We start from the raw sequence: 25,597 nt of genomic DNA on the forward strand, positions 1-25,597 counted from the left end.
CTCACCCAGCGGGTGACCGACCCTCCGGGCTGCCCGACAGCCACGCGCTGCCAGCAGCTACGTGCCCCCAGGGAATCAGCAGACATCAGCCCCGGGGGCACCCCCAAAAGCCCCGGGGGCACCCCGCAGAGGGGCTGCTCCCAGCCCCCCAGCTCAGGGCTGCACCCGCAGCACCCAGGGCACAGCAGCGGGGGCTCACAAAGGTTTGTGCGAGCCTGCAGCCGAAGCAGGGACCCCAGGCTGCGGCCGCAGTCCCTCCGGGAAGCAGCCCGGGGCAGTGAGACCTTCCACAGCTGTCCTCAGAGCAAGGAGGGCGCAGGGGCGAGGGGAAGGGACAACCTTTACTCTCCCAGGAAAAAGAAAAAATCCTCCCCGCCGTCGGGACGCTTTGTGCCTGCTCCTGACCCAGTCCCAGATGCCGGAGGCCTGGAGACAGCCGGGCCCCGCTCCTCCTAACTGCCAGGCGGCACAACCCCAACCTCCGACCTCTGCCTCCTCCCCCCGAGCCGTCGCAGGCTGTGGCAGAGGCGAGGCGAGGAGCAGGAGCACCGCAGGGCCCCGTGCCGCACGCCCGTGTCAGCCCCTGACTGCCTCCGGGGCTCCTCGGGGAAAGAGCCCCCGCTTCCAGGCCCCGCACAACTCCTCTGACGGCACGCTGATGCGGCGGGGCCAGCTGCAGCCTCCCGGGGGTTTGGGGGTTTGGTCCTGGCTTCCTGAGAGGACTCCTCACGGCCACGGCTCCGGCAGCTCTGCCAGAGGCGCAGGGGAATGGAACGAGAGGGCTGTCAGAGCCCCGGCACGCGGCGCCCCCCGAGCTCTCCCCGCTGCCGAGCTCCTTTTCCAGGCGCCAGGCCCCGAGCTGAGGCTCTGCCACCTGACGTGACGCCCGCTTGGCAGCGGGACCGGCAGCGAGAGCGGAGGGAGCCACGGTTCCTCCTGGCAGGCAGGGGCCCTGCAGACACCGCCACGGACGTCAGCGCAGACGAGAACACCCCTGCTGGAGGACACCCCGCTGCCCGGACGCGGAGCCACAACAATTCCTCCGCACCAAGCAGAGCTACAGGGACAAACAGGGGGCCGCCCTCACGCTCGCGTATCAGTAGCTCACAGAACGCCCGACTAAAACCCCAGCCAGGTTAGAAACCAGGCCTGCTGCCAGCGCAGAGCCCCTGGGGGAGCCGTGCCCCTGCTCGGCACTGCCCAGGGGCAGGGGACGAGCGCGGGGGTCTCACGGAGGGACCCGGGCTGCGCCAGGGCGTCACTTGTCCAGCCCCGGCTCCCTTGTGAGACCCCGCCAGCTCCCCGGCCTCCGGGGCCCCACGCGCCGGGAACGGCCTCTCCCTGCCTCAGCAGGAGCCGGCGGCCGAGCGCGGCCGAGACGCCCTCTGAGAAGGGTCCCCGGCTGGAGGAGCAGCAGCAGAGCCGGACCAAAGCCAGGCGGGCCGAGCAGCGAGCAGAGGAGCAGGAGGAGGAGGAGGAGGAGGAGGAGATGCCGGGCAGGGCGAGGCGGGCAGCACGCCGGGGCGCCCACCCCGTGCAGCGCCTCGCCGGCAGAGCAGCGCTGCAGCTTTAAGAGTCCTCCCTCCCGGCCCGCGGTGTCAGGGAAAAATGTGACACGTTTTTTCTGGTGCCCGTTACCGGAGGAGCCAGAACAGGCAGTTGCCTTTTCCATTCATTTTCCACACGGCCCCCTGGGACGCCCGCTAATGAAAGAGCCGATTGTGCCCGGCCGCGGGCAGGTAGGGCGGGGGCAGCTCCGCGCGGCTCGGGGGGAAAAAGCGGCCGGGAGCGTCCCCCGGGGCCGGGCCCCGCCGCGGGCAGCCTGGGGGCGGCACCCCACGCAGGACGAGCCCCCCTCCAGGAAGGGGTCCCCGGGCTCTGCCACCCGCAGGGCGGGACGGGGCCGGCCCCGCTCAGCACCGCGGCCGTGTTTTGGGAGCAGGGAACTCGGCCCGGAAGGGGCAGAGCGAGCCTCTTCCAGCCCCGCGTGGCTGCTTCCAGGGCCCGGCCCTGAACGGCCGCCTTTACGTGGGGGCTGCCGCCACGGCCACCCCCTGCTGTCTGCACAGGGCAGCGGGGAGCGGAGGGGTCGGCGTTCCCCCGAAGGCTGCGGGGCTCTGGCTAGCGGGGTCTGGCTGCCGGCGCACCCAGCCCCACACCCAGCGCACAGCGGCGCCTTGTTCCCTCGTGGGGCCAAGCCCCTCGGGGTGGGGGGGCTGCAGGAGCCACGCAGAGCACGGGGGGACCCCGTGGGGGGACGGACAGGACACGGCCCGGAGGCTGTGCCGGCCCCGGGCTGGACGTACGTTTCCCACCGCTCTTGAGCAGGTTCCAGAGGCTGACGGAGGCGGTGCCCAGCAGCTCGTTCCTCAGCGTGTGGCAGCTCCACACCTTCAGGTCCAGGTGGCTCTGCGCCGTGACGTTCCTGGGGGGACACCACAACCGGGGCCATCGCTGCGGCCTCGCCCCTGCTCAGCAACGGGCGGCGCCCGGCCCGAAAAGCCAGGCAGCAGGGGGCTGCGGGGCAGTGGCAATTCCCCCGCCCCAAGGGCTGACCCTCGCGTGGCAGCCGAGCCCTCGGACACCCAAGCGGCCAGGAGCTGTGCGGGTCCCCCCCCCAGGCTGTGCCAAGGAGCGGGAGGACCCCCGGCCCCGCAGCGAGGGCCGGCAGGGACTTACAGGACGAGGATCTCGTTCCACAGCAGCTCCGAGCTCCCCATCTGCTTCCCCGTCTTCTTGGTCTCGCTGGGCAGCCCGTCGCCCGCCACCTCCACGTAGCAGCTCAGCCGCGACTGCCGGCTCTGGGCCTTGGGCTTCACGGACACCACTGCGCAGGGACGGCGTGGCTCACGCAGCCGCCCCGACGGCCCCCGCCCCGCTCACGCACCCCGTCCCCGCCAGGGGTGCTCGGGGGGGGCAGCGGGAAGCCGTCCTCCCGCCGGCAGCAACGTGCGGGGCCCGCTCTGGTCGCTGCCCTCCCCCAGCCCCACGCTTCACCCACTCCTCAGCCCCAAGGCCACCGTCCCTGCCTGGCTGCTCCCAGCCCCAGGAGCTGGGCGAGGGGAGCCCGGGGGCGAGGGGAGCCCGGGGGCGAGGGGAGCCCGGGGGCGAGGGGAGCCCGGGGGCGAGGGGAGCCCGGGGGCGAGGGGAGCCCGGGCTCTGCGGGCACACCACGGAGAGGGGCTGTACGGGGAAGAGGGGAGGGAGGCAGGCACCCAGGGACGGCCGTGCCCAGCTCCGAGGGACCGTGCCCAGCGCGGGGACCCAGCTCCCGGCGTCTGGAGCCACCTCGCGGCCACGGGAGCACCGACAGGGCCCTGGCGGAGCCACGTCCCAGCGGGGAGCAGAGCCCTGGGCAGGCCCCGGCACCTCGGCGCTTCCCCACCAGGCTCACGCAGCCTCCCCCGGGGGTCTCCCTCCCGGATGGGCCCAGCCCCCCGGCTCCCGGCCCCGCGGCAGGACCCACCTTTCACGGAGAGCTGGGACTTCTCGCAGGGCGGCCCTGCCCTGGCCCTGCTGGAGCCGGCAGAGGCCATGTCATCACCCCCGGGCTGGAAGCAGAGGGACACGGGGCCTCAGCGCCGCTCCCGCCACGCGGACGGGGCCGCGCCAGGGCCCGAACCTGTCCCGCGCCCCTGCCAGGGAGCCTCACGGCGTGGGGTTAACGCACGGGCGCTCGCCTGGCAAACGCGGGGCCCCCCCTGCTCCTGCCTGGCTTCAACCACGCTCACCCTACGAGCTAACCCCCTCCCTGGCCCGAAGGGAGCGGCCTTCAGGCACCGCATTCGGGCATCTCCGCCTCACCGCGCCCCAAAAAGCTGCCGCCGAGCACAGCCACGGGGACGGAGCAGGCTCAGAGCGCTCGGAAGACGCTGCCTCGCGCCCTGCCACGCGCCGCTGAGCAGGGCCGCCTGCCTGGAGCGGCCCGCGTGGCCGCGGCGCCACGGGTCCCTCGGGAGGGACGCGGCAGCAGCGCTGCGAGCGAGGGCGGCTCAGGGCACGGGGCAGCGGCGTCTCCCTCGAGGACGGCCCGGGTCCGCGCCGGGCAGCCGAACGCCTCAGAAAAATCGGTCCCGCGCTCCCCGAGAACATCGCAGAGCCGCAGCCGAGCGGGGAGGGAACGGCAGCCTCTGAACGCGGGGCGGGACGGAGCCCAGGGCCCCCCTCGCCACCTCCTTGCTCTCGGGCACCGCGGCGCCGCCTCCGCGGCCGGGGCGCTTCCCCGGCCCCCTCTGCCCGGCCTCGCTCCGCAGCCGCCCGCGCCGGGGCTGGGAGGGCACGGGGCCGAGAGGCGCACGCGGGGCCGGGCGCCTCCGCCGAAGCGCGAGGGAGCGGCGCGAGGCCACGGGACGGGGCACGCAGCGGCACGAGGCGCCGGGCCCGGCCCCAGCACCGGCAGCCGCGGCCTCGCACCGTCCCCGCGCTCCGGCTCGGGGCCGGCCCGGCCGCCCTTCGACCCCCCCCCCCCGCCCCGCCGTGACCCGGGGCCTCCGCAGCCTTCCCAGCGCCCGGACGCAGCCGCACCGGCACCGCCGACCTCTGCGGCCCGCGGCTCGCCCCTCGGGGCGCCGGCTGCTGACTTCGCAGCTCCGCACCGCCGCTCCCTCCCTTAGCGCCGTTAACGAGGCCCCCGGGCAGCGGCCGGGCCGCGCGCCCGCCCCAGCCACCCCCTCCCGCGGCCGCGCCCCGAGGCGGCGCACGGGGAGCTTCGCGCTTCTCCCCGGGGCCCCGCGTCCGGGAAATTCCCTGCTGCGCCCCCGCAGCTCCGCGCACGGCTCCGACCCCCCGGGGCCCGTCCCGGGGCAGCCCCGGCCCGCCCGGGCCCCGCCGGAGGAGCCGCCCCCGGTTCGCCCCCGGCCGCCCCCGCCGCACGGGAGCTTCCAAGCCCCGCAGCCCCGGGGCTGCCCCGGGACACGCAGCGGAGCCGCCCCCGCAGCCCCCGGTGCGGGCCCGGCCGGGGGTCGGGACGGGGGCACCGCGCCGCGTGTTTAGCCCCGAGCCCATCCCCGCCCCCGGCACCGCACCGGGGCTGGAAGCGGCCCCGCCCCCCCCGGCCCCCCCCCGCACCCACCGCGGCCGGGGCCAGCCCCGCGGCTCGGGGGCCCCCCAGGTTCACCGCCGGCACCTCCCCGAGGACCGCGGCACGGCCGGGAGGAGCCCCCCGGGCCGCGGCTCGGGCCCGGTGCCGCCGCCCTGCCGCCGGGCTCCTCTCAGGGCCCGGGCCGCCCCCCGCCGGTAACGGGGCTCGGCGGGACCGGGCAGCCCCGGGCCGCCCCGCTGAGCCTCGCCGCTGCCGGTGCGGCGGAGCCGAGCCGAGCCCTGCCCTGCCCGCCCCGCCCCGCCCCCACGGGGCCCAGTCCGCTCTTGCCCCCCCCCGTTACCGGCCACCGCTGCGCTCCCGCTTCCGGCTCCAGCGCCCGCCGTCATGTGACCCTGCCCGTCACCTGACCGCGTCACGCTCCCGGCGTGCCCCGCGCGCGGGCGGGCGGTGCGGCGAGGGGGACTACATCTCCCAGAGCACTCCGCGGCAGGAAACTACATCTCCCGGCGTGCCGCGCGGCGGCCGCGCTACGGGTGGCGGCGAGGGCCACGGGGCGCGCGGAGATGGCGCGCGTGGCGCACGTCGTGGCCGACACCGGGGCCTTCGTGTGCGGGGCCGCGCTGCAGGTGGGGGCGGGGCGGGCACCGGGGGCACCGGGGGGGACCGGGGGGGACCGAGGGGGACCGAGGGGGACCGGGGGGCCCGGGCCCCGCGTGACGGCGCCGCCCCGCAGGAGGTGGCGCTGAGCGTGTACACCGTGCCCGAGGTGCTGGCCGAGATCCGCGACAGGCCGACCCGCCGCCGCCTGGCCGCGCTGCCCTACGAGCTCCGCCTGCGCCGCCCGCGGCTCGACTTCGTGCGGCTCGGTGAGAGCGGGGGGGGACCGGGGGCGCGGGGCCGGGCCGGGCCCTCCCGCGGCTGAGCCCCCCCCCCCCCTCCCCGCTCCCCCCCCCCCCCAGTGACCGACTTCGCCAAGCGGACCGGCGACTTCCCGAGCCTGTCGGCCGCCGACGTGCAGGTGCTGGCGCTCACCTGCCAGCTGCAGGCCGACACCCTCGGGCCCGGCTGCCTCCGCCTGCGGCCCCCGGACAAGGTAGGGCACCGGCACCGGCACCGGGACGCGGGGGGTGCGGGGGGGGGGGTCTGGGTGCTCGCTGAGCCCGGGCGCTGCCCCCCAGGTGCGGCTCAGCTCCAGCCCGCGGCACCCCGAGGCCCCCCTGCACCTCGCCGGCTTCCACCTGCCCGGCAAGGTAAGGCACGGGGACGGGGCGCGGGTGGGGACGGGCTTCGGACGGGGACGGGGCGCCCCCAGGGACGGGGACGCAGCCCCGCGGAGCCTGGGGCCGAGGCACCCCCGCGCGCCCTGCCCCCCCGCAGCACAAGCGCCCGGGGAAAGGCCAGCGGCAGCCCAGCCCCGAGAGGAGCCAGGAGCCCCCCGAGAGCAACGAGTTCAGCTCCTTCCTCTACTGGAGGACGCCTCTGCCCAGCATCGAGGATGAGCTGCAGGAGCTGCTGGTGAGCTGCAGCGTCCCGCTCCTCGCTGCGCTTGCTGCCCTGGGTCCTGGCTGACTCGTCCCAGCTCCTCTGCGTGGGAGCGCTGTGTGTGCCGTGCCTGACCGTCCGTCTCCTCCCCAGGAAGCCCACGCCGTCTCCATTAGCCCAGAGACCACCGAGGAGCACCGGAGCCCAGAGGATGGGGACAGCGCCAAGGAAGAGGAGGAGGAGGATGAGGATGAGAGCGATGACGAAGGTTGGATAACGCCCAGCAACCTCAAGCAGGTCCAGCAGGACCTGGGGCACTGCAACACTGCGCCCGCTGACATCCAGGTCGGCTGCGTCACCACCGACTTCGCCATGCAGGTGGGTGCTGCCGGACGTGGACCGGCTCCAGCCTCCAGCTCGGCCAGTCCCGTGTGGGTGCTGTACAAAGAGCAGCTCCGTGGCGCCTGCTTTAACGTTAAAAGCCGTCGGTTTTCTCCACAGCAGAGGCCTTTGCAAAGCCCATCAGGGTCGCTTCCTTCAGCCTTTCTGGCTGCCTGGACAGGCAGGCGCAGGCTGGAGCTTCCGGGGCCCCCCCTGACGGCATCCCCCTTTCTCCTCCCTCGCTGCAGAACGTGCTGCTGCAGATGGGCCTCCACGTGCTGGCAGTGAACGGCATGCTGATCCGCCGGGCCAGGAGCCACATCTTGCGCTGCCACGGCTGCTTCAAGTGAGTGCCGTGCATGTCGCGCCGCCAAGGCACGGGGTGTGCAGCGTTCCCTGGGTCTGGGCGACTGCTCCTGCTCCTGCTGAGCCCGGCTCCTGCAGCCCCGAGAGCAGTAAATGCCCTCTGTCCCTGTGTCTCACAGGACAACCTCCGACATGACCAAGGTTTTTTGTCCTCACTGCGGTAACAAGACCCTGAAGAAGGTTGCGGTGAGCGTCAGCGATGACGGCAGCCTCCACGTGCACTTCTCCCGCAACCCCAAGGTGCTGAACCCCCGAGGGCTCAGGGTGAGTACAGGCTGAGCTGGGCAGCCTGCGGCCGGTGGGATGGAGAGAACTTTTGACCGCAGAGAGGGTCGAAACAAAGCCGTGATCGTCCTCCAGCTGTTCCACTCAACCCAAGGGCTTTGGGGTTTCATTTGCTAAGCCCTTCTCCAGAAGGCAGCCGTCGTACCGAAGTCCCTCTGAGCCAGAGCCGCTCCTGAAGCGACCTTACCAGCCTCCCTTCTCTTGGCAGTACCCGTTGCCGGCGCCGCAAGGAGGGAAGCACGCGAACAACCCCCACCTGGTGGAAGACCAGCCCTTCCCGCAGCAGCGGCTGTCCCGCAAGGCCAGGCAGAAGACCAACGTCTTCGACCCTGACTACGTCGCGGGGGTCTCTCCCTTCGCAGAGAACGACATCTACAGCCGCGCCGCCAACCTGCACATCCGCGACGCGGCCCTGGGTGCGGGCAGGAGGCGCCTGAACCCCAACGCCGTGACAAAGAAGTTTGTGAAGAGGAGGTAAAGGGCGGGACAGGGCCCTCCGCAGGGTGCTGTGAGGGAAGGGCCGTCCGCCAGGGCACTGCGCGGCGCCTGGTGGCACCGGGAGGGCGACCCGCCTGCAGCACCGGTGCCCGGCCTTTCCTTCTGAGCTTCTCTGCGTGCCTGAGGGGCAGAGCGACGGGTGACAAGTCTCTGCTTTGGTGAGGCTTTGACCCGCAGTGCCTGCAGCCCCGGCGCTCGTGGAGGGCAGGGGTTGTGCTGAGGTTTTTGCTCTCCCTGGACTCCCCGGTAACCTGCAGGGCTGAGAATAAACACACAAAGCTAGAGCGTCGTGGCTCAGTCTTGTTTCCAGCGGAAGGGGGGCAGGGTTGTTGGGGTGGGAGGCACTGGCAGTGCCCAGGGGTTGTTTGTGCTCAGGGCCCTCCCTGAAAACGAGATTTTATATGCAAACAACACGCCCAGCCCAGCCCTTGCAGGGGCTGAGCACCCATCTGCACGCACGCTGCAGCCGCGTCTGCCCCGTGTGCCCCCCACGCCTGCTCCGACGGCCACCAGGACGTGGCCACGCGTGTCCAGGGGTCTCCCTGCGCACACGGCTGTGGTGGCCCCGTGTGCCACGGGCGGGTCTTGGGCTTCAGCAGGGGCCGCTGCGGCCACGGGCAGGGTCCCTCCCGTTCCAGGACAAGGGGCAGGGCCCTGGGGCATCCCCAGGCTGCTGGCAGCGTTGTTTAACCCATCAGCAGCTCAGCACCACGCAGCTGTTCTCCCACCAGTGGGATGGGGGAGAGAATCGGGGGGGGCGGGGGTTAAAATCATGGATTGACATAAAGACAGCTTAATAGGACAAAGAAGGAAAATAATAAGGCAACGGGCTGGGGTGTCCTTCCAGCAGCTGGGGTCAGCGGTCCTGGCTGTCTCCTCCCAGCTCCTTGTGCGCTCCTGGCTGGCAGGGCAGTGTGAGAAGCTGAAAAGCCCTCGCTGGGTTATGTAATCAGCATTGTTTTTGTCCTAAATCCAAAGCATGGCACCGTACCAGCCGCTGTGAATAAAATTAACCCTATTAACCCCAAAACCAGGAGACTGGCCCTGGCCCCCAGCACTGGGACACTAAACAAGGGGCAGTAACGAGGGGGCTGGCAGCTTGGTGGGAGTGAAGGCGGCACGGAGGGGGAGGCATGGCCGCTCCAGACGGAGCACAATGCCCCCGGGCACTGGGCACGGCAGGAACACGAGGCTGGACTCGCCCCTCGGGCAGTGGTGCTGAGTCACGGCACTGCACGCGCTGGCTGCTCACCCAGCCTCCCGGGGACTCGTCCAGCCCTGCCCCAAGCGAAGTCCAGTCCGGCATCCAGCAGTGCTCCAGCCCCGCTCCCGGCAGCCGAGCAGCCCTGGCCATGGCAGGTAGGTCAGCACCAGCACCGGCACGGCCGGATCCTGCCCAGGGCCGCAGGAGACGGCTCAGCCTCACCCACAGTTGACGAGCGGCACCGGGGCTGTGGTGCTCCCAGCCCCGGGGCGTTTCCCCTTCCCTGCAGCCTGGCTGGCGGCGTTAATTGGGAGCAAGGATTAATTAACTGTGCTACCGGCTGCTGCCCTCATGGCCTTGGAGCTGCAACCTCTGTCATGGCACGGCACGGCACAGCCTGCTTGCTGTGCCCTACCACTGCAACGTGCCTGGGGGCAGCGGTGGGGCTGGTGGGGCAGCCCCAGGCCTCTGGGGGCCGGGACCATCCGTGTGGGGGCTCCTTGCAGTGTCCATGGGGCACCCAAGGGTGCCTGCAGGACATCGTGGGTGCCCCCGGGTACATCCCTGGGGGGTCTGTGGTCCCTGCTGCTAGGGGTGCTGAGCTGCCCCTCCCCGCAGGACGCAGGGCACTGATCGTGCTGGCGCACCTGGAGAAGACGTCCTTCAACCACGCCATGGCGGAGGCGGCTGCCAGCACGCTGCGGGACAAGGGCTGGGACGTCACCATCTCTGACCTCTACGCCATGGGGTTCAACCCTGTGCTCTCGCGTCGCGACATCACCGGTACGACCGCAGCCATCGCCCCTGCCAGCCCCGTGCCCCCACCGGCTCCCCCCAACCCCCCCCGGCTCCCCACAGGGCCGCCCAAGGACCCCGAGCACTTTGTCTACGAGACGGAGATGGGACTGGCGTGGAAGGAGGGACGCCTCAGCAGCGACATCGTCGCCGAGCAGAAGAAGATCGAGGCGGCTGATCTGATCATCTTCCAGGCACGGGAGCAGGGAGAAATTCTCTCTTCGTTGGATGGGCTCTCGGCTGGTTTGGGGAAGTGGATCGGGGGGGGGGGTCTCTCTTGGGGGCTGGGGGAGGCGGCAGTGCTAGCTGCCAGCCTCAGCGCCGCCTGCTCTCCCAGTTCCCATTGCAGTGGTTAGGGATGCCGGCCATCCTCAAGGGCTGGTTCGACCGCGTCATCATCCAAGGCTTCGCCTACTCCATGGCCACCATCTACGAGCAGGGGCGCTTCCAGGTAGGTGGCTGGGCGGGGGGCCGGGGGGGGGGGGGTGCCAGATGCTGGCCTTGCTCCCTGCCGTGGGGTCCTGCACCCCCTGCCTTCACGCCTGCCGTTTCCAGAAGAAGAAGGCCGTGCTGTCGTTCACCACCAGCGGGTTGGAGTCCATGTACACCCCCAGGGGCATCAACGGCGACATGAACGTATTCCTCTGGCCCATGCAGGTGGGGCTGGGGCTGGGGCTGGGGACGGAGTGGAGCCGAGGGGGCCGCACTGACATCTCCCCCTTCCCGGCGGCAGCGGGGCATGCTGCAGTTCTGCGGCTTCCAGGTGCTGGCACCTCAGATCTGCTACAGCGTGCGGTACGTGACCCCCGAGGCACGGGCGCAGATGCTGAGCGCCTGGCGGAGGCGCCTGGCTGCCATCTGGGAGGAGAAGCCCCTCGGCTTCATCCCCAACAGCTGCTTCGAGCTGAGCATGGCGGGCGGCTTCGTGCTGAAGCAGGAGGTGCTGGCGCAGCAGGAGGGGCAGCCGCAGGGGCTGACGGTGGGGCAGCACCTGGGCAAGGCCTTTCCCCCCGACGAGCAGCTCAAGGCCCCAGAGTAGGTGCCAGAGGCCTCGGGGTACTGCTGGGCCCATTGCTGCCGTGCGCCCAGCCCTGCGTGGCGAGGACGAGGCCTGGCCCCACATCCACTGCACTGCCAGGGCCAGGGGGGCATGAAGATGGTGCCCCAGCCCTTCATCTTTCTCTCTCTTTTTCTACTGTCTCTTTCCTGTCATTTTCCTGCACGAGTTTACTCAAAAGTGAGGTCTCAGGGTGCTGGGGGCTGCGGCATGGCCCTTGGTCGACACCGTCCATGTGAACATGACCAATAAACCGCAGTCCGGAAATCAGCAGTGGTGTTGGTGCCGTGCCTGAGCCCCTTCCCCAGGCTACCCCAGGGACTCGATCGAGCTGGGGCTGCCCCGTGCCTACCCCAGACGTGGGCAGAAGCCCCCCAGACCGTGGGCCCCACGGCAGCACTGAGCAGCCCGGCTGCAGACAGAGCGTGGCAGGGCCCCATCCAGGGCCATTGAGAAATTGGAGACTAAAATCAGCCCTAATTTCCCCTTCCCGTCCTTCCCGGGGAAGCAGGTCCTGGCACCTCACACATGCCATACAGGGGGGGCACGCCTGCGCGCCCCCTCCCCTGGCCTGGGCACTGCACTGATTAAATGGCTGCGTTGCGAGGAATCGCACGGGCACACCAGGTTAATTAAAGGCGAGGGGTCTGACGGCCTCCCCGGCCCGCAGCGATTCCTGCAGAGGTGGAGGGAACGGGGAGCAGCCCGGCGGCTGCTCTGAACTGCGCGGTGTTCGCAGCGGTGCCGGGACCCATGAGCGCACGTCACAGCAGGGGGAATGGGGAGGGATCCTTGGCGTGGGCAGCGAACCCGGCACAACATAGAAGGAACGCAGAGGGCAGGGCACACGCAGCACACGTGGGACATTGCTGAGGCTCCAGAGCTGGGCTCGGGGAGCTGAGAGGGCGCAGGTCCCACAGGTCCCAGCCGGGGACAGAGCCAGCCAAGTACGGCGGCAGGTCCAGGGCAGAAGCTAAAGACCTGGATGCACCATTACAAAATAGTAATCCAAAGAGTAAACCACAGAAATCACCAAACCCCTTCCTTCCACACCAACATGCACGAGCCAGGCTCGTTATTCCCTCCTGCCCAGGGCTGCCAGCACACAGCTCAGCGGTGCTCAAAGCTCCACAGAGCGAGCTGCTTGAGCGTGTCTGTCACAAAAATGCATTCTGTCCAGCTCTCGGGGTAAGTTCAATGTGTTTTCTTACCCCTGTTGTAATGTTGCTGTCCAGTAAGTGCAGAAAGCCTGTTTTACCAAGCAAAAAGACAAACAAGACCTCTCCGGTTGGTTTTTAGGTGCTTGTGCTCTTGGGGCGCACGCGCTCCTTGCTCCAACTCAACGCCTGTTTGCCCTTGAACGACTTTTCTTGATGGTGCTGCGTGTCCAGACTGCTCCCCGCACAAGCCCAGACTTCTGCCAAATTTTACTTCTCCGGCTTTGCTCATCACTGAAAATACTGAGAAGGAACTAACACACCTGGCACTGCCTTTCCCACAGAGTATCTTTTTCAACCTTGTCCCAAAGAATGTAACCACATTTACCGAGGCATATTTTCTCTGAAATTAATTCACTATATTTCTATTAGGTTTATTTTCATCCAGCAAAACTACAAGGCAGGTTTTCTAGGATTTGGCATTGCTGCCAGCAGCCGACCCAGCCCAACGAGCTGAGCCGAACGTGCACAGGGTGAAGCCGCTGCCAACCCCGCAGGGAGGCACTGGGGGTCGCAGCTGGGCCTCGGCCTCCCCGGGTCACCTCAGGCACGTCGGCATGACCACAGCTACGATGCAGCTCCAGGGGGATTGTGCCGAGACACACGGGAACTGAGGCCTGGGCACAAACTCTTCTCTTCTGCCAGAGGCAGCATCCCCAGCCGCCCCTGGAGAGCCCCCGCCGGAGCTGTGGGAGGGCTGAGCACATCCCCATCGGCCCCTCAGAGGGGATCCCACCTCAGGCCGACCATGAAAATAACCTCGAATGCTTTGAAGTTACAAAGCTGTGGCGTGGGTAGTAAGCCACGTACGTGACTGTGGACTTAAGGCGAAGTCAAGAAGAAACACTGCAAGTTGGTTTGTGTTTTTTTTTTTTCCAAAGCGTGTGCATGCCACGGTGCCTTTCCTTATGCAACAGCTCGAGCAGGATACACCAAAGCCCCAAATCCACACGTGCTCTTGTCTTCCCAGTGCTTCCTGAGCTGGCAGCCAGGGTAACCAGAGGGATTTATTCCGCACTCAATGGCCACTTTCTCTTGGCAGAGGGAAGATGCCCTTGGGAAAAAAAGCTAAACAAACCAAAAAAACACAACAAGACTTTACACTGCAAAATGAAAACTTTCGTTGTTTTATTCTTGACTGCAGCTGTTTACAGAAATATAGTTGCGAGTATACAAATGTCCCAATAGAAGCAAAATATTTTTTTTAATATTTAACAAGTTATCACAGGATAGCTAAAAACATAGATGCAAATGAAATATCCCCTCATAGAACAAACTGAAAACACTGGGTATCAGTGCTTTGAAATCCCATCTACGAAAGCCATATACACAGAAATGCACGAAGGAATATCTGGTGCTACTTTCACATTGCAGGACAATGGAAAAGGCAGCTCAGCAGTTGATCAGTGCACTCCAGAAAAACATGGCAGAAAGGCAGGTAAGCCACTCAAGAAAGATGCAGGCATTAACAGAGGTAGAAAGCTCTCAACTTTTTTGGAGCTTACTCATTAGCAACAAGCATGTATGTAAAAATTTGAAATGGCCTCATTTCAAATAGCATTTGGAATTAAAAAGCTTCGGGAACACTGCGGTCTTTTAAGCAGGACACTGGAACTGGTTCCCAGTCCTCCCATCCCTAGAAGTGCCACTCTCTTTTGAACAGGGAGAGCTGTGCTCTCCCAGCCTGCAGAGCCGCCGCGCGCTCGTGCACGGGGACCTGTCTGGGCAGGGGATGCTCAGGCCAGGCCTTCACCCAACTTACCAAGGGGCAGCTCCATGGACTAAAAAGAAGTTTAAACAATTTACATTATCTGAACATAGGACCCTTTGCTAATCTGAATACAAAAAAATTGCACGTAATTAGAGTATTTTACAGCGGGCTGTGGATGGGTGTGGGAATTTTGGAGTCTGAACTGAGCACTTGCAAGGAGAATTTCGGTGAGAATCCCATGGCAAGCAAGGAAATCCTCACATTCCTCACCCTCGTCCCAGTACACCTGAGCGTAAGAAGCAATTTCATAAACTGTAATAGCAAGAACTAGAGAAGATCATCTCCAGAAGCGGTGGAGATCAGGCTAAAAAAGAATACATTTGCTTTCGGTTTGGCAGAGATGCTTTGAAAACGCCTGTAACGAGACAACGGTGTCTATCGATCAACCTAACGCCAAATTGCTGTGGAATACATCTGGTTTGGCAAGAATCATGGTGGACTAATGCATGCTCTTGATTTTACATTCCGGATTTCCTTAGAGTTTCATCGCTCACACAATCTATAAGAACTCGGAACAAGTTGGGGCAGCGTTCCTCACGGCTAGAAACCAGGGAGGGAGCTTTCACACGGTTTCAAGGAGAGAGTGCTTTAGCCATCAGCTACTTCAATACAAAGCAAAACCAAAATGAAAGATGCTTCCCCTTACACGCAAGAATCAGAACAGAAGAGGAATGACCTACAGATTACGTTTCCTCATCCTGATTCAAATGCAACCCAGCTGAGCAGCAGCCGGCATCCTTTGCTACGCAAGAATGATTAATAACCCCCACCGGGAAAGAACTGCTCGTGTCAGTTCAGCTCCTACTGAGCACCACAAACACCACTACTCTGCGTCTGTACTGGCTGCTAGGAGACTCAGAAAGGGAACTGCCCTCCACACCGACGTTTGCCAAGTCACTTGGGGAAAGCTGGCAGAGGAGCACATGGATGCAGAAAGCGAGTGCTGCTGCTGAGCCCAGCCAGTGGGCAGACCCCTAACCAAAGCTGTCAGTTCTACTGCTTGGTTACATCATGTTTGCAACTATTAATAAAAATATATAAAAATACAAAAGTGTACAGCTGTTTTGAAGTCACTTTAACCCCACGGACATTAGTGAAGTTCAAAAGCAGGGCAAGTTTCTGAAGCAACTCACATCCAGTACTTGAAGGCATTTATACAACTATTAATGAGCTACTACAAAAACCTCGGTAGATGAACTCATACGAAGGAAAATTAACATTATTTCAGGTTTATAAAAATGTAAATATTAATAATATTCTACGCATATGTCTACCACTATTTATAATAGATATGATTCCTCTATATACATATGTACAATCCTAGAATATACAGGCATTGCATATTTACATACCTATACAGATGAAAGGAAAAGCCTCTCCTGTGTAAGCCTCTCCTCACAGCCCCATGCTCAAGTTTATCACATTTCAAACAGGGATCCTCTGCGCTCGACACTCAGCCTGCAAGTGCACAGACGGACGGATGCACCTGGGTGTACCCGCAGGTGACTGCTGCCGTTCCTAACTGGCATCGATCACAGTCACCGGCGATCAAGTTCTCTTCTCACTTCCAACCTCCAGTTCAGAGCATGCAAAGCAATTCCTTCTCCTCGCTCGTTTCTAACGCTCAGAGAAATGTCCACAATCCTTTATACTCCTCTCCTGTAACTACTCTGAAAAAGTAACCCGACTATTGTCATACAGATGCGTGACATTCCAAAATTGTCAGTAAAAGCCTCTACCAACTCCTTGTGAAGGTGCATGCGCATGCCTGCACGCACACAGACGCTTGGCAGCAGCTATGTGCAGCTCCAGCCCAACAAAAACCTTTCTGATTTAAATTACGTTTTAAGATGAATGCAAGCTTCTCACTTGTTTGGTATTCTTTCCGAAGACTCTGCAGAGATAATAGGAGTGGAAAATCTGTTCAGGCAAGTCTTCTTTTCAAAAACTAGATCCTAAATCAAAACTCACAAGATTTTCAGTCTTGATCCCCTTACCTAAATGAGGGGAATGCCCATTAATACAGCTGCCCAGGTCCTTAGTATTTCCAGTTTTAAAAAAAAGCCGAATTTACAAATGTTTAACTGTTGATGTTTTATTCCATCATAAAACTAAATTGAAAGTAATCACCCTGCCAATAATTAAAAGATAATTAGAATGGTCGATGATTAAACATCTACTTTGAAACTGTAAGGCTGAAATTGTTCCTTCAACTATTTTTATGTTAAATAGCAAAGCATTTGGCTTGAGTAAGTGCTGAAAGAATATGGAGTGAAGAGGCAATTAATAACAAAACATGGACTTGCTAATTAAGCAACAAAGCACCAGTAACTTCCTGCCAGAGGAGACATTTAGCTAAGAATTTTGTGTATTACATTATTCATAGAATCATAAAATCATAGAATATCCCGAGTTGGAAGGGACCCATAAGGATCATCGAGTCCAACTCCTGGCACCACACAGGTCTACCCAAAATTTTAGACCATGTGACCAAGTGCACAGTCCAAACGCTTCTTAAATTCGGGCAGGCTTGGTGCAGTGACTACTTCACTGAATACTTCACTACTTCATACGAGTATTTTTTATTATTCTTAACAACGCACAAGCAGATGAGAAGTCACAACTGGTGGTTAGCAGAGAGGTCTCCACAGATTTTAATCTGTGCCAAGAAATCATTGTTCCACAAACCGTCACGTACCGCAGACGCTGTGCAGAGAGCGGATCGTTGGTGCTTCAGAGGCACACGCAGCTGGAGAGCGCAGCCCACGTTTAACGTGGAGGGTCAGAGAACAACTCTTAAGAGGGAGCTCAAGCAGCAGAGAAGACAACACGCAGAAAACCCATCCGAGCAATGCAGCTCTAGCTTTTCATTTTCCATCTAGTAATATCTTTCATACTTAACTGCTGCTTTGTGGATATGATAGCAGGTTCTCCTTTATAATTATGTCAGGAGATTAGAATTTATAGACCAAAAGTCTCAGTATCTCCTCACTTTCTCAACAAGAATGGATTAGACTTGAACACCACTCTCTCAGCTCTGCAGGCAAGCACTCCATCTGCTCACAGCCTAACAGGCACACCAGTGTGAACATGCAGGGGAGTAAACAAAGGGATTAAAAATGCAGAATAAGCTCCAATTATCAATATCAACTGGTTAATCACAAAAGTAAATGTTCAGGACTGATAAAATACAGATGTGGCTCACACTGTTCTCATGTCTTTCTGCCATGAAATCCTGCAAGCTGTCCTTAAGTTCTTTATTGGGTTATCAAACCTCTCTCTTTATCCCTCCTAACAGCTGTTTGCAAGCAGCAGTTCAAGCACTAATCAACCACTGAGCAATCTTTTCATTCATAAGACAAATACTTTTTGTAACCAAATCACATGTTCAAAGTGTTGTACATTTAAACATTGACCTAAAATGGAACAAGATAAATTTAAACACAAGAAAAGAAATGTTATCCAGAAGTGAAAAATATGATAGCACAGCCCTTTTTTTTTCTTTTTCTTTTTTTCTTTTTTTTTAATAAGCAGCCTAAAATACACACGCAATTCAAACATACCCTTCCCCTGGAGCTGTAGCAGTCTTGGTATAAAGTTCTCTTTTGGACACCCATCTTATTAAATGAAGAATTGGTCCCTGGTGACTTGGCACTGACCAACAGCACTTCAACATAAGGATACACCCCTTCAAAACAATAGAACAAACTAAAGCAGCATACGAGTGAATTTATCATTCCTATTACTTCTGTGTATGAAGGCCCCAGATGACACCTGACAGTTTGTCCTGGGACTGCAATCCTGCGAAAGTCACCAGTTCGTTTTTGGGAAACTGGCTACTGACTTCCCCAACCATCTGCAAGTTGTTTCGGTCCACAATTAGCAGTCTTCTACGCATCCTCATATAGCATTTAGTCAATTCTGCAAGATTGCCGTTTTCATATCATGAACCATAACAGGATTTTGTTAGTATTTTCTCTTAGTAGGAAAAAAAAATAAAAATCACAGGAAGAAAAAGTATGGTTTGGGGTTATAAAGCAGCTCTGGACAGTAAGAAGCAGGGAATTCTTTTTCTCATGATTAAAACTTTAAACATTTTAGCGTAATCATAAATTAAAAGTTAAAACATAGAGGCACTAATAATAAAATATTAAATAGACAATGATAGTGGATAAAAGCTGAATGGCTCATTCTGAATGAAATCCCATTATCCTATATATGCCTAAATGCCTACAGGTTTCCTTACTAGATTGTATTGCTGAGTGACAGACACACCAAAACACACAGTGAAGCTTCTCATAGCCAGTTGGAACAATAAATTGCCTGATGGAATGGCGAGAGATGAACAAGTTATTTATGTTGCAAAAAGTACTTAAATACTCAATAGACATAACAAACCCCACCCCACCCCCACTGTTATCAGACGCCACGTTGTGGTAGAACATCAGACAAACTCACAAATTTACCACAAAAATGTGTGGCAAAAAGAATATTTTATATATATGTATATATATAAATTTTTATATTTATGCCAATGTACTCACTCAGTACAAATAGCAAAATAGTATACCATTTCCTAAATACAAAATATAGCTTTCCAAAAAAATGAAACACACATTAGATATAAACCATCCAAAACTTGAACGATTGAAAACTGTATTCAAAATTAAATGACCCAGAGCAGGTCTCTTTCTGAAAAGTTCCCTTCATATCGGCAAGAAGCCTTACTACTGAAAACGTAATTCAATGCCTCTCAATGAGAGAGAGAAAGAGAGAGACAGAAAGAGAAAAGAAAGTTATGACAGACTGACACACAGGAAACAACATTAAAACAAACAAAAACTCTACACGGCTCAACTAAGCACACGAGTCAGGGAAAAAACACAGTAAACAGACTAGAGTTACTTAAAAACCATTTACAGACTACTCTTTGTTATTTAAAATAACAAAAATGAAAAATGACATGATACCAGCTACACTATACCGAGGCATAATAGCCATACATGACAGCTGTTCGGCTCTAGCTGCGCTAACAGCTTTCTACGTGCAGAAGGAGAAGGAACAAGTATCGGGACGAGGCTGTAGTGAGATATCACAAAACCTTCTGGACAGTTGGAGCACCCAAGAAATTCACATGCCTCACAACACAACTGCATGGTTTGGAGTGGGTTGTCTTTACATTCTGTAACAAGTCGTTTTTTTCCATTGAAACATGACAATCTAGAAGCTATACTTGGGGGACTGTCAGTAGGAAAAAAAACACTTCGAGTTTGCAATGAGCTCAATGTGCTCCAAAAACGCAACAGCTCAGGATGACGTGAAATTTTCAAGAAAGCGTAAAAATGATTTAATTTGCCCCCTACTTGGAGTAAAGTCAAACTGGAGATTTACAACAGCAACAGCTGGAAAATGACTGGTTAAGGGGGTTTCTTGCATTTGGAGGGAAGTGGAAAAATTGTTTCCTCTTTCCTTAATCCTTATTTCTCAGAGCTTCTACTGACTAAGCAATTTAATACCACAAGAGTAGGTGCCATGGATTCCTAAAAGCTGCTTCTGATCTTTAAAGCCAGTAGATATCTAACATTTTTAGAAAACACAATGTGAAACTGAGGAAGAGAGAAGGAAAAACATGGGAAGAACAAAAGGGAGAAGACTGGTTTGAAAATGGATAATGCAGCTTTAACGAGATCTGACCCATACGGTCAGAGCACGAGACACAAAAGGAGCTGCTTCCTTAGCCAGGCAGAATGTTCCTTTCAAGTGGAAAGTATTTAAGAGGATAAGATTTTTAGAGTATAATTTAATTAAAAGTTCCCCTTCATTTCTTCATTTTGTTAGAGCCACCAAACCCTTTCTCTATGTACAGGTACATGTAAGAGACACAGAAAACCGTTAATCACATTCTCAGATGGGAAGCACCCACCTCTGTCCGGCTATCTACAGTAGCAAGCAATTCTCTGCTTGTTTATTATAAGTATCAATATTTTCATTGCCACCTACTGCAATTAATAAATCACAGTATTAGCTCTCCCACTTAACTGTAAAACATGCAATCCCTTCACTTACTGATAGCTATGAGTCATGGCTCGTGTCACGGGTATTTGACATTTCTGCTTCACTAGCTTTTCTAATCAAAAGAGGGGATGTGAAGAAGGAAGAGGAGGAAAAAAGTAAACATGGTAACATGTATTACCTTCTAACAACAATAATAACTGACCAGATATGCTTCAAATTCAAAGAGCATCCCACTCTTAGTGGGCATTAGGAGTCAGGTAACAGTACAATCCCATGCCCGAGTAAAACAAAGCATAGCTTTTCAGCATTATTGGCACTATGAATCTTGAATCTCAAATACTACAATCACAGCCTTAGGTGCTAGACACTGCAACTGGCCACATATGTGCTCTTTAGAGAAGAGGGCCACTTTTTGACAGGAGCAATCGGTTCCACGCTGCCTAATCCAGAGTCACAAGGTCTGAAAGGATCTATGAAGTCCTCACCTCTTTCTTCACTGAACTTCTGCGGGGAAAAAGGCAAGCAAAAATAGTTAGACAATTAACAAAAGTCATCCTCTTACTCCTAAGTAGTTACTTCACCTTGAAAGTGTCCTTCACAAGCAGACATGAAACTATGAGTAATATCAGAATGCAGCACTCATTCAAACAGCAGGATTGCTTTCCTTCCACTCGAGTTCATAACTTCACTCAAAACACTTTCACTTCAGTGAAGCTTCTGGGAGGTTTGGGGTGTCAACCCGCTTTTCTAAAGCCAAGTTACATACTGCGGACAATACTAGATTCCAGAGTCCTACTATTCTCAGTACTCATTTGTAGTCAAAGCCTCTTTCACCCCTCTGAAAAAGGCATCTTCCAAGAGCAGAATGTTTCCTCGAAAGAGCGAATCCTGTCAGCTCATTTTTAACACTCACCACGGGACACACGATACCCACCATATTCTACAGAAACTTGTTTTCACATTACATTATTGTAACCCAGACAGCAACTTCAGAATAGCACAGATTTGAAGTGTGTTACCCAATAAGCCTTAAGTTTTTACCTACAACCATATTTTATAATGCTTTTATCTGCCAAGCTGTCAGAGATTCACTCGCTCCTTCCTAATAAAGAACTGGACTGTAATAGCAGATGACAAAACACACAGCAATCAAACAATAAACCTGTCTCAGCCAACTGTTTCACAGAAATTCTGACCTTTGACTGTTTTAAATCACTCTTCATTCTAACCACTGATAGTATGTTCTTAATTCAGCATTACTGATATTTTAGCTGACCTCCTAAAGCATGGCGATACAGTCATGGGGAAAACTTGCTGAACAAACTGTGCGTGGCAGGAAAGAACCTGTAAACCCAAACACATTACTTACTTGCCTAACTAAAACGAGCCAGCCATGTTGTTCCCCTGGTTTTGCAATGACACAAGCAGATCATCTATTTTCTCAATATTCTGATTGGGTGCCATAGCTGAAGGTAGAGGAGAAGTCTCAGGTAGCTGCTGGGAGAGAAGCGTTGGCACTGCTGCTTGTCCCTCGCCCTGTGGCTGACCTGGCTGACTTATAGCCATCAACTCATCTGGCAGTGCAGCTGGTCCAGAAGGTAGCAGCTGGCCACAGTCTGTTAAGTAGAAAGTGAAGAACAAAAGGACCATTTAAATTAGATTAATGCATGTAGTAAATCAGCCAAATTCTTTATACATATTCATATTGACTATAAATTCTGTAGAAAGTTACAGGCAGTTTTGTTCACATGATCGCTTTTGCTTGCCACTCCCTCAAAGTACAAGCACAAGCTCAAGGTATACACATTGTCTTATGGACTCTGTATTATACCTATTAATACCTGTATATATATATATATATATATATATATATATATATCGAGAGAGAGAGAGAGAGAGAGAGAGAGAGAAGCAATATATAGCTAGAAGAAAAACAAGATGTGCAGCACAGAGAAATATTGGGTATGCCCACACTTTGTCTTTATAAATTACAGCCATGTATTTTTCAGGTCAGGGACGCACAGCCCTCTACAGACAGATGAAGCGATCTGTATCCCAAAGAACTTACAATAAAGGCTGAATTCAGAGATGAGATATAGAAAAATGCAGACTTATAAAGTTAAGGGAGTTTCAAATACGCTTCAACAGAGAGTTTTCTGAACTATGCAGCCTCAAAAATCTTTCCTTTTCTTCAACAACGTGTGGAAAAAGTAATTGCAGAAATTTTGAAAACCAAATACAGTAAGAAAAAGATTTGTGGAGCTGTCTTAAGAGAAAATACTCTATTTCTTTTTTTTTTTTTTTTTGCAGGTGTATATATATTTTATTTGTATATCTACTGTTAATATTATATTTTATATCTATATTTCTATATAGATATACATAAAATTCTAGGTTGTTTCTGTTGCATACTAATTCTAAGTGTAAGAAACCAACAAGTATTTAAGCTAAGAGTTCTCTCACATTGCTAAGAGCAACATGAATACATACACCCTCAATTGTACTGCTACATTACTTATCTCAGGAGTTTTTGAAAAGTAAATATAGAATTGAACAATCATTATCTTGTGGACTCCAATTAGTAGCTCTTCTAAACTCTAAGCTCTGAATTAGGCATCTACCACTTACTGTTCTGAATGCCAAACAGGAATATTCCTGAAGTTTGCTGAGATGAAGCAGGAGAATTCTGCAGCTGGTTGATAGCACCTCCTGCTGTGTTGTGAAATAAAGAAGCTTGCTGCTGTGGAGGAGAAGCAGTTCCTTGCATTCCTGCCATGCTGTTTTGGGAAGAGAACATTGGAGTCTGCTGTAGCTCTTGCTGGCTCATACTGTTCTGCAAGGCAGACATGGAAGCTGAAGAGATGAAGAGGGTGACCTGTTGCTCTTGAGAACTTGGTGACCCTTGGACCAACTGAATTTGGGGTGAGTTATGGAAGATGGCTGGCTGCTGTGCTTCGGCCTGGTTGGATCCAGGATTCTGTAGAGAAGACACTGTAGTTTGACTCTGGAATTGCATGGGCTGCTGCTCCTGGTTCATCGGTGCCATGTTCGTCTGTGGATGAAAAATGGATTGGCCTTGTTGCTCCTGATTAGTAACTGGGTTTTGGTTCGGGTTGAAAATCATGTTTTGTTTTTGAGAAGCAATTGTACTCATTGCACTTTGATTACTGAACATCATGTTCTGCTGCTGCTGCTGCGGCTGCTCTTGAGATGGAGGACTACTCTGAATAGCAACTATTGAATGCTGAGGCTGGAAGATAGCTCCTTGTTGGTTCTGGGGAATTGAACTGGATTGGATGGAGCCCATTGACACTTGAGGCTGAAACAAACCTTGCTGAGCAGGCTGAGTCTGCGGCTGTTCTTGGGGAAGCATAGAACTCTGGATATGAGCTATCTGTGTCTGCTGTTGGAAGGAAGTTGGTTGCTCAGTGTTTGTTGCTGCCTGAAGAGGAGAAATGGAATTCGGGCTTGTAAAGAACGACATCTGTTCTTCTTGAGATGGTGGGTTGCTTATTGAACTCTGGGAAAGGAACATGTTGGCAGACTGCTGGTCTTGAGGAACTGAAGAGCTCTGTAATACGCCCATGGTGCTCTGTGAGTGGAACATTGGAGGCTGCAGTTGGTCAGAGGAATTAGTACTGGTCTGGTTGTGGACAATGGAATTTGGACTGTGAAAAATGGAGCCTTGTGTTTCCTGTGGTATATTCTGAGTATCACCAATAGGATTCTGAGAATGAAAAAGCTGAGCTTGTGAGTGTGCAGACTGCTGCATAAAGTTTGCTGACTGAATAGACATGATTTCTCCGCCCTGCTGGAACAGACCACCCCCTTGTTGTTGTGCTCCACTTGCCTGAACAGACATCATGTTTTTTGTAGATGAAAAGAGATTAACTTGAGGTTGATTTTCTCCACTGTGCTGCATTTGAACCATGGTCTGAAATACAGGATTTTGCATCTGTTTACTCTGTCCTGAAGCTTCCTCTCCATCTGCAGAACTTGATGCCTGAAACATATTAGGCCCATTGTTAGAGACCTGCTGCTGAGCAGTCGGAGTAGTCTCACTTCCAGAAACACCAGGAGATGAAGAGAATAATTCACACTGCATTTGCATGTCTTCGCTTGTCGACAACCCACTCATTATATGTGAAGCCTGCTGGTAAACAGGTGACTGTTGGAGGGCTCCGTTCCCTGAAGTTGTTGAAGAGAACAAATCAGACTGCATCTGCGTGGCAGCCTGGCAAATGTTTTGTTGGATTCCTATCACCATTGCTGCGGAAGTCTCCATTGCCTGCTGCTGCTGCTGTTGCTGCTGCTGCTGATTGGACAACGCATTTTCAGGCTGTGAATGAACATTTTCACCTCTTCCAGGCAAAAGGTTCTCCGGTCTGGAATGGACAGCCGTCTCTGATGAGGAAAATATCCCAGGATTTACACTATTTTGTATCTGACTAACTTGCTGAAAGATATCTGCGTTTAGCTGATCTTGAACATCCTCACTGCTCTCTGACCCAGAAAATAAAACAGAAGATAACTGCTGTTGAGCTTCCAGTACCTGCTGCACCAAGTCAACATTTCTACTGCTGCCTGTGGCAGTGTTAGTTGGAAAATTTCCAGCTTGCAGTTGCTGTATTGTGTTCTGTAACTGACTCACACCGCTTGCTGATGAGAAAATACTTGATGAAATCTGTTGCTGTAATGCCTGTGCTGGTTCTGATAGTGTAGACTGTTGTGTCTGTGATCCATCAGTTAATTGTGACAAAGTGACTACCGTGCCATCTGATTGCAAAACTTCTCTGGTTTGGGAATCTCTCGTTTGGAACTGTGCAGCTTGCTGCAATAATGTGTCACTGTTCTGCAGCTGAGCTGGAGTAGAGACTGCTGAAAAGCTACCAGGCTGGGAAATGTCCTGTGTTTGGATTGTAGTTAGAGTCTCTGGATTATACACCTTCGGCTGTATTTGTTGCTGCTTTTCACTTTCAGAAGGTAAATGGGAAGCAGAAGTTGGTATGCCAGACATGCTGCTTTCCAATGTTTGTTGAGTTGGTCCGACCACCTTCGAAGCCTGAAAAGAGCAGCAATACATTAAGCCATTCACATGCCTATTCAGGTTATGCTTATCAGATTTCCACCAGTCCGTGATGTTCAGGAAAGACCAGATGGAAGATTTGATGGCTGTGCATCTTTCCATACATAACCAGAGGAGCAAGCAAATGACTGGGAAAACAACGGAAATGCTACTTCAAGGACAAGTCATAGCACAATTTGATGAAAGCAATACCGAGAAATTATTTAAAAAATCGTCACAGTAATTTACTTGTTCTGTGTCACAGGACAAAAAGAACATTCTTCATAGCATCACTCACTAATCAATCACTGCTGGCATGCAGGGACAAGATAAGTTACTTTCAAAGGAAATTGTCCATTACTTTAATCATGCTCTGTGATCATGTGTTTTGGCCAGACTGATCTTGGATGTGACATTTCC

General features: G+C 55.8%; 4 protein-coding genes across 13 annotated transcripts in view; 2 read left to right on the top strand and 2 right to left on the bottom strand.

Moving 5' to 3' along the window:
* WWP2 (WW domain containing E3 ubiquitin protein ligase 2) overlaps positions 1-5,480 on the bottom strand; it is a 36,002-nt gene extending 30,522 nt beyond the window's left edge. The window contains exons 1-4 of one of the 2 annotated variants that reach the window (XM_040571672.1): positions 5,382-5,480; positions 3,467-3,551; positions 2,680-2,827; positions 2,307-2,425 (exon numbers count right to left, since the gene is read on the bottom strand). In XM_040571672.1, coding sequence (XP_040427606.1) covers positions 2,307-2,425; positions 2,680-2,827; positions 3,467-3,536 — 337 coding nt within the window. In that variant the 5' untranslated portion in view covers positions 3,537-3,551; positions 5,382-5,480. The remainder of the gene's footprint in view (positions 1-2,306; positions 2,426-2,679; positions 2,828-3,466; positions 3,552-5,381) is intronic. The other variant, XM_040571673.1, reaches the window with a different exon arrangement.
* Positions 5,481-5,520: 40 nt separating this feature from the next.
* On the top strand, positions 5,521-8,334 carry NOB1 (NIN1 (RPN12) binding protein 1 homolog). 2 transcript variants are annotated; one of them, XM_040571687.1, is made up of 9 exons: positions 5,521-5,667; positions 5,775-5,907; positions 6,001-6,134; positions 6,220-6,291; positions 6,419-6,556; positions 6,677-6,901; positions 7,153-7,250; positions 7,390-7,534; positions 7,764-8,334. In XM_040571687.1, the coding sequence occupies exons 1-9, from the start codon at positions 5,605-5,607 to the stop codon at positions 8,031-8,033; spliced, it is 1,278 nt and encodes a 425-aa protein (XP_040427621.1). In that variant the 5' UTR covers positions 5,521-5,604; the 3' UTR covers positions 8,034-8,334. The 2 variants fall into 2 exon arrangements, with proteins under 2 accessions (XP_040427621.1, XP_040427620.1); XM_040571686.1 differs by having other exon boundaries at positions 5,564-5,691; positions 5,730-5,907.
* Positions 8,335-8,923: 589 nt separating this feature from the next.
* On the top strand, positions 8,924-11,379 carry NQO1 (NAD(P)H quinone dehydrogenase 1). The gene is made up of 6 exons (XM_040571701.1): positions 8,924-9,412; positions 9,876-10,040; positions 10,116-10,246; positions 10,390-10,503; positions 10,608-10,709; positions 10,786-11,379. The coding sequence occupies exons 1-6, from the start codon at positions 9,187-9,189 to the stop codon at positions 11,089-11,091; spliced, it is 1,044 nt and encodes a 347-aa protein (XP_040427635.1). The 5' UTR covers positions 8,924-9,186; the 3' UTR covers positions 11,092-11,379.
* A 2,044-nt stretch (positions 11,380-13,423) lies between these two features.
* NFAT5 (nuclear factor of activated T cells 5) overlaps positions 13,424-25,597 on the bottom strand; it is a 58,216-nt gene continuing 46,042 nt past the window's right edge. For 7 of the 8 annotated variants that reach the window (XM_040571710.1, XM_040571707.1, XM_040571714.1 and 4 more), the window contains 3 exons: positions 22,741-25,174; positions 21,482-21,728; positions 13,424-20,616 (listed from right to left, as the gene is read on the bottom strand). In XM_040571710.1, coding sequence (XP_040427644.1) covers positions 21,490-21,728; positions 22,741-25,174 — 2,673 coding nt within the window. In that variant the 3' untranslated portion in view covers positions 13,424-20,616; positions 21,482-21,489. The remainder of the gene's footprint in view (positions 20,617-21,481; positions 21,729-22,740; positions 25,175-25,597) is intronic. The other variant, XM_040571708.1, reaches the window with a different exon arrangement.

This window comes from Cygnus olor, chromosome 12 (genome assembly GCF_009769625.2).
Source record: "Cygnus olor isolate bCygOlo1 chromosome 12, bCygOlo1.pri.v2, whole genome shotgun sequence".
NCBI lineage: Eukaryota > Metazoa > Chordata > Aves > Anseriformes > Anatidae > Cygnus > Cygnus olor.